The sequence below is a fragment of the Leptonotus elevatus genome, chromosome 6 (assembly GCF_054856555.1).
Source record: "Leptonotus elevatus isolate MCC_2025b chromosome 6, RoL_Lele_1.0, whole genome shotgun sequence".
In the NCBI taxonomy this organism is placed as follows: Eukaryota; Metazoa; Chordata; class Actinopteri; order Syngnathiformes; family Syngnathidae; genus Leptonotus; species Leptonotus elevatus.
In genome coordinates, this window is record NC_141244.1 from 20,400,041 (window position 1) to 20,407,919 (window position 7,879).

General features: G+C 39.3%; 1 protein-coding gene and 1 long non-coding RNA gene across 2 annotated transcripts in view; one reads left to right on the forward strand and one right to left on the reverse strand.

Moving 5' to 3' along the window:
• Positions 1–3,179: 3,179 nt before the first annotated feature.
• On the reverse strand, positions 3,180–4,094 carry s100a1 (S100 calcium binding protein A1). The gene is made up of 2 exons (XM_086078294.1): positions 3,939–4,094; positions 3,180–3,329 (listed from the first exon to the last, which is right to left on the reverse strand). The coding sequence occupies exons 1-2, from the start codon at positions 4,077–4,079 to the stop codon at positions 3,180–3,182; spliced, it is 291 nt and encodes a 96-aa protein (XP_085934420.1). The 5' UTR covers positions 4,080–4,094.
• A 3,422-nt stretch (positions 4,095–7,516) lies between these two features.
• LOC147172646 (uncharacterized) overlaps positions 7,517–7,879 on the forward strand; it is a 45,264-nt gene continuing 44,901 nt past the window's right edge. Inside the window, exon 1 of the long non-coding RNA XR_015095311.1 lies at positions 7,517–7,595. This is a non-coding gene — a long non-coding RNA (uncharacterized LOC147172646). The remainder of the gene's footprint in view (positions 7,596–7,879) is intronic.

Consider the following 7,879-nt stretch of genomic DNA (forward strand, 5'->3'; position numbering starts at 1 on the left):
GATGTTTAATTTAACTTGGAATCTACCACATGAAATAATAGACTTTCTTCTTTCATCAGAAAAAAAACCCCTTTGATTCTACCTTTTTACATTCTGTTTAATGCAAGCACTGGAGTGACGCCAACTCACCAGGGTGGCTACGTCAGCCATTTGTGGTTATTCACGTGATCATCCTCTGCTGGCGATTTGGTGCCACTGCTCTGTATTACTGGCTAGCGGCTAGCCGATAGGCCAAGACTTTTGAAGCCGGCAGGCAGCCATATTACCACTCCCACGAAACGTTTCTCGGCATACGATCCTACACATTTACAGTATCGAAATTGGAAAACATTTGAGACAGTACTTAGTAGAAACAACATGATTTATGATGTTTTAAAATTGGTAATCATAAACAAGAGGACTTCAAACATTTTACAACTTGCCTTAAACATATAAACTATACCTTATATGCTTAATAACGTTACCAGGAGGATTTATTTTTTATTATTAAATAATTACAACTGTAATTCAACAAAAGGTGCCTCTGCCAAATCTAATACTGGGGTATAAGGAACTGAGTGATAAGAGAAAAAGAGGGTGTTCAAAGCAGCACATACCGCCCACTTATTAAAAAAGAGTGACCACCCGCCAAACTCCCGCCCCCCAGCCCTTTGCTAATGCTGCATTCGAGGATGGTCGGAAGTCGGATATATCCGAGTTGGCTTTTCCCCAGTTCCGACCTGAAAGCGTTCGAGGCGAAAGTAAACGGTCAAAGTGGCGAATAGTGATAAACTGTTTTTTTATTTTGCTCCTCAAAACTTATTTTGACCTCTAGCAAACTTACCTTCTTGCAATTTTGCTTCATTTATTGTTTTTATCTTATTTCATAAGCATTGCATACAGTTCAGTAGATCACTGTATAAATTCATGCAGAGGCATACTGTCACGTATGTTGTCTTACGTGGTTATGTTGAATATTTATAAATGAAGAAAGCTATCCAGTTTTATACTCGAGTAAATTGTGTGTTTACCGTTCACGGTCTGCCTTTCCAAAGGCGTCAAGTGGAATTTCCGAGTTCAAGGGGGCGTTCCCGTACACACTTCCTGGTTTGAACTCGAAAAAGTCTGACTTCCGACCATCCTCAAATGTAGCATAAGAGCCTACAAACTGTCTCTATATGTCTAATCTGAACGTATACGTCTAGTTTATACAGTAGTCTGCTCGCGAGATGGTAGGCGTCAACGGCCAGCGCATCAGACCCAAATCAACCTCTCACAATGTCATAATTCGACCTTGGCACTGGCCCAATGTTTTGGGTTGGGTGTTTTCAGTGGATTAAATTAGGGATTGAACATTAATTAATAATTATTCTATATATATATTTTTTAGTTGCGAATATTCTACCCGACTGCGCCAAAATACACACATGAACATGTAGTTATTATTCACCTCATGCAACTGGCCCACCCTCAACCACAGGACATCTTGCTTTCTTTCCCAGCAAGGTGATAATACAACATCAGACAGACAGAGGTCACATTTCTTATCCTTACACTAAAACAAAACCTTATATGAAGCTATAATTACAATGGAATACATTTTACAAGTGCAAAGGCCACGCTCATGTCAATGATTTTGACGTACTTGATTGAAGTTCTGCTGGTGAATGACTCCAGCTGCCGGCTGAGGAAACAGGAAGGAGGTTGACGTCTGCGATAAGAAGTCAATGTTGTCTTACGTTCGGGATTAGCGTTCACCCCTCAGGAGAAGGTTAATGGTCCACACCAGCCGTCCGCATTCCTACCAGGCGAACTTTGACGCAGCCTCACCTGTGTTTGGAGTTGGTGCGGTTTTTTGCCATCCCGCCAGGGGGATTTGCGTTTGGGCGGAGAGCAAACGGGACCCTCGGATAAGGAAGGCGCGAGGTAAACATTGACCCGAACGCTATCGCACGCTTGTCCGCGTCCCATTTCACAGCGAGGGGGAAACTGTGCAAACAGCTCGGATGGGTTGATAACTCTCTTTCACACCGATATCACATCTGATAACGGCCACTGCCCTCCAGGTCTGATGAGTTTTGACACTTATACACCTTTCTCTTGTTTTTTTTACAGACCGGGCGTAAAAAAATACTACAAATAATTTACATACACAAAGCAAAACATTTAAAGGAGAGCATTTTGTTTTCACAATTTAATATGCACGAGGGTGAATTAGTAGTTTGCATGTCTGCCTTGCAGATTTTGTTGCCATGGTAACCAGTGGCAACGATCCCTTGGTGTTGACTTGAGCGGCTTCTACTTGTGAAAGCAATGCCCAAATATATATATTTTTAAAAAGCAATCACCCATAAAAACTACATAATTTTCACCGGCGGATGCAGCACTTCACATGCTACACTTCATCTGGCGCATACAGTGGACAGATCACCAAATAAAAACGCAAATACCTCCCGCGGCATCACAATTTTATATGTTGCTAAACAGAAGCTAATGCTACTAGCTAATGCTTTTTTGCCAGCCTGGTTTACAGTTCATAGGCAGAGAAACAGTGTGGGGTGGTAACGATCTAAATTCGAATTGTGACGTTACACCTTTGTGTGTGTATAAATCTGTAAAATGTTTGTGGGAATCAAACAAAGAAAGCATTGTTTTGTAATTAAAAAACAAAAACAAGTTCTGCTTTGAAAACTTGTTTGAAATGGGCTGTAAATCATGATCGTTGCCACGAGCACCCGCTGTGTTAATTTTATGAGCGGCTCTACAATTACGTCAGTATATTGAATTATATTATATTGTGGTTGCGTGTTTTTGTTTTTGTCATGAGAGACTGAACATGCCGCCCTGTTGGTAAACATGTGAGACGACGGGACAAACGAGACATCTGACCGCTAGACTTGGTTGGGAAACGTATTTTTGTGTGCGGACTGCGTGTGTGTGTGTGTGTGTGAGTGGGGTTTGCACTAAAACTTAACTGGTCATCTTGAAGCCTCTGTCGCCATCTGCTTGTCAGTTCGTGTATTGCACAGGCATCTTGACTCAAACCAATAAGTCACTCATGCCATCTGTTTTGTCCGCAAGTTCCAGTAGACACATGACTTCAGGAGAAGCACGATAACGTAGAAGACTTTAGACAGTTTAAACATCTTTATTTTAGGATGCAGAAAACACAAATGAGCAATTTCACATAATCTTTTAGTTTAATTCTTGCAGGTGCCTTCGAAGAATTCATTACAGGCCACGGTGAGCGCCGCCACCAGAACCACAAACTCCTGAAAGTCCAGCTGCTGGTCGCCGTTCTCGTCCAGGTCAGTCATGATCTTGTCTACGGCGGATGCGTCACTGCAGCCCTGAACAAGAGGAGACAAAAAAAAAAAAAAAAAAAAAATTATATATATATATAAAATAAATTACAAGATTTCGCGTAAAAAATAAAAAAATAAAAAAACTTTTGCAACATTCAGATTCAACATTTGTACTCTTGTGTGAGTAAAAGTACAGACTAAAAAGTAAACCCTTAATTTTACTGTCCAGGTACCCGTTTAAAAAACTTGACACAACTACAGATATGTGAAAAATCTACTTCAAGGAAAAGTCAGCCTGTTTTTATCCATCTCAGAGGGCGGCCATTTTGCCACATGCTGTCAATTGAAAATGACAGAGTTACTCAGGTAATGACCAATCACGGCTCAGCTTGCAAATATCACATGACCAAACTCACAACAGGTGACTAAGATTATAAAAATAAAAATAAAGTTTTAAGTGGATTTTGCTGCTTAATACATTTTCCTCAAACGCAATAATAATTTGAATGTCGTGTTTAGACCAGCGGGGGTGCACCGAACATATTGTAAATACAATTTAAATTTTAAAGAAATTTCCCTTTAAAGCACAGTAATTAAGAATGTACATACACTCATGAAAATCTGATTGGAGGGAAAAAAAAAATTCACACTTACGGCCATGAAGTCAGTGAGTTCCTCCTGCAGGAGCGTCTTGAGCTCGGCTTTGCTCAGCTTGTGTTTGTCGCCCTCTTTGGACGAGTACGAGTGGAAGATGGTGATGAGGCCCTCGATGGCCTTTTCCAGCCGACGACTCATTTTGTCAACGCGCTCCGTACCTGCAACACACAATTTAAAACAAAAACAAATGAATAATTGCGACGGGGGGGGAGGGGGGGGGGGGGTTGGGTGGCATAGTCACTGCAATCTTCAAGCTTTAAAAATGAGAACAAGCAAGCCTTTTCCACACACAACACGGCAATATCATGCAATCGGGCTAACATCAGCACCAGCGTGTGGTGCAGAATGCGGCGCATTCAAATTGTTTCCAAGTGAGGTCAGGTGTTAAATTTCTGCTTTTGCCTTTCACGCAGATTGGAATTGCCAGATAAGCCTGGCAAGAACAGGCACAAAAAAAAAAAAAAAAAAAAAGATTAAAAAATCTCCAGTAATAAATTGTTATTCCATTTTTCAACATTTGTGTTTAGATACACGAAGTTCGGTTCACTTTGGTTTTATGAGACAGTTTTTCAGTCTCATGTCAAATGGTTAATTAGCAAATTAACATCTTAAAGGGATACTTGACTCATTGAGCCATTTTCAGCAGCAAAGTTAACATTTTGTCCAGAATTACTTTGATAACCTAATTATTTTTTCATGTACAATTAATCTTTAAAAACAATTTTTCCCCCACTTGCTGTCGACTGAAGATGACATCACCTGTGCTGAGGAAGTAGGTGTAATGTTTAGTCAAACCACACTTGACAGATATTCTACTGTATATTAGCGCCCCCTATTGGTGAAGGTCTGACACTACGGCGAGTTGGTAACTGATCAGTTACGTGCTCACTTGGCTTCTTTTTTTTTTTTTAGGTCACATGTCCCATTTCTACAGGGAATATAAAAAATTGGATTCCAAGTTTAAATGTTTTTACAAGCCTGTGGAATGGGATACTTTTTTTTTCTTTTTCTCTTTTTTTTCTTTTTCTTTTTTTAAATCTAATGCCCAAATCAGGTGGAGTTAAAGTAGGAGGGCTACGGTAAAAGTTGTTTTAAGGTGTATAAGTGACAAATGTTAGAATTTGACTAGTGGACTTTCATTAGACACAATTAAATGGTTTGGTTCAACAGTTTGAATAAGTGAAGTTCTAGTCTCCTGTTTTTTCAAAGCGAGAGAGAACAGAATACTTGAAAATGTTTTAATAGGTTAATACGTTTAAGCGTGGGGGAGGAATAAAACTATAAAAGCATATGACGGTTCTATATCGCAGACTTTCACCTATCACAGGTGGATCTGTGGCAAAACGCGGGCCCTCTGTATTCCCTTTCACACTGCAGGCACCAGCCAGCCTCTGAAACTACCTCTGAAGCTGGGAAATTGCCGGGGTCGCCATTCACTCCCCCATTCCGCGTCGGTACCTTTCACACAGAATCCAACGAAGTGGAATATTACCGCGACTGCATGCTTTCGCGCAGCAACACAGCATCCTGCAATCAGATAATTCAAATATTATATAAAAATAATATAAATAAAATTGTTCAAGCTAATATCAGGTGTTCAACGAGGAAGTTTTTCGGACCTATACTTGATTAATTTATTAGCATTATCAATGATCTCACTAAGCTGTCTGAAAATATTTTTCTCTCCTCACAGCAGCGAGTTTCCTACGAGACATTTTCTCCACTGGTTGGCACTGAGGGACACCTGAGACGCTGCACCGTGGGGGACGGCGGTGAGGAGTCGTATCACCTCAGAATAAAAGAATGGAAAAAACAGCAAAGTGACCCCCATGCTGAGCAGCCCGCACACCCCCTGAAGATTTGAATCCACTTTCAACTTGCTACATATTTCATGAAGGTGCAGGGGTGGGAAATAAAGTACAAATACTTTTACTCTGCTGTACTTCGGATTCTCTACTTTTATTTATTTATTTTTCTAACAAGTTTTTAACGACTCAATCTGAAAGTTATTTTGTTTGTCGTTATTAGCTTGTATGGCATTTTTTGGGTTAGTTTTCTGTGTTTTCCGTAGCTGGATGGGGTTTAGACAAACATATTATATGTTGATAATTGTGAACTGAATGCTTGTGAAGCTTTTTGGGACTCTGTGATTAAGGGTTGTAGGAACAAACTTGACTGTGGGACAAGGTTATTTTAGTTATCAATCACTAACGAAAAAAATAAAAAATAAAATAAAGAATTTGTTAACTAATTCTAACATTTGTCACTTATAACCTTAAAAAAACTACTCTGGCATTTGATTTAAACTTACCGTAGCACTCCTACTTTAACTCCACCTGATATGGGCATTAGTATAAATTAAAAAAAACATTATTACATTCCACAGGCTTGTAAAAACGGCCATAGTAGTAGTTGGGTCACTTTTGAAGCGAAATGAAGCGAGGGGATTCTCAAAACGGGGTCTGCAAAAACCTTCTCGATCTGCCATTTTAATGATACGATTTAAATGTGATGTGAAAATCATCACTTTCACTCTGCCTGTAAATTCTGAACATTTTTACTCTCTTGTCGCAGTCGTCTGTAAATAGTAAAACACAGAAGTGGGCTGGATGAAGTCGGCACATTTTCGGAGGTTGTACCAGAGGAAAAGCAGAATCCTGATGCAACCTTTGTCCAAGACATCAGGATTCAGAAGTTTAACACTCACCCCGTTGCACTGAAAGCAATTCTAGCATCACACCAGACTGGCGTGGACGTGATATAATTATCCGGGGCTGTGTGAAAGCGCAGGTAATGTGGCCATTTTGGGGAATCTGTGCGAAACAGCTTAAAATTTCTATTCAAATTCAGACTGTGAATGTTGAAAAGTACTCCCATTTGTTAATTTGGATAAGAAAAAAAAAAAGTTGGGAGTATTTAGGTAGAAAATTCACTTTTGTGAACTCTAATGAACAAGCACAAGGTTTTTTAAATTTATATATATATATATATATATATATATATATACATAAATTATATATACATAAATTATAACTTGTAACACACACCTTTTCCTTTTAATCCTGCACGAACCAGCAAATGAATAAACAGTTAGAAAAATTGTATTGCAAGTAAGAAATGTAACAAAGATTTTACAGAAATATAAAAAAGGTGTTTGTAGGCAAATGTTATTCCTGAAAAAAAGTGACCTCTGGTCCCCAGAAAGGTTTAGAACTAACTTGGAGCACTTTTTCCCCACTTTCCAACACAAGCAGCTCAAATGAAACAAATCAATACTTACAGTAGAACAATGGATAACATTGGCCAAATATTTGATAGCTTTGAATTCCGCCTAAACACACTACACACACCAGCCCAAATGAAATAAACCCACACTTGCGACACTCTATAAGTGTTTTGCAATGCACTGAAATAGTCTTATTTTGTCATATTTCATGAATAAAAAGAGATACAAACTCACCTGACCACGAAGTTATCAAGCTCAAGTGCGTCCAGCTGGCATCTTATCACTTTGTGAGCTCTTCTCACCTGCACCTGATTGATTAATCTTCTGAGTGATGAGGGCGACCCCTTTGGCCACTGGCGGTATGACAGCAACGCGACACAGGCAAAGAAAGGCTGCTAAAAGTTTTGGTAACGCTCAAACGTGAGAAAGTAAGTCATGTTTTCCCCTCAGTGTGAGCATAAATGGTGCAAACATTGAGAGAGAATGACAGATTTAATTAGTTATTTTTTTTATTTTTATTGATTGACTAAAGCTCCACCTCAGCCATGCTATAGTTAGCATTGCTAATATAGCCACGTTACTTGTCCAAATTTTGAAGTTAAACTTTCAGCTAACATTAAGCTTAGTTAATTTTTACACATCTTGTTAAATGTTGGTGCGGTAACCGACTGCCCACTACCGTAATTGGTACAGGATGTGTATCAAAATGTCA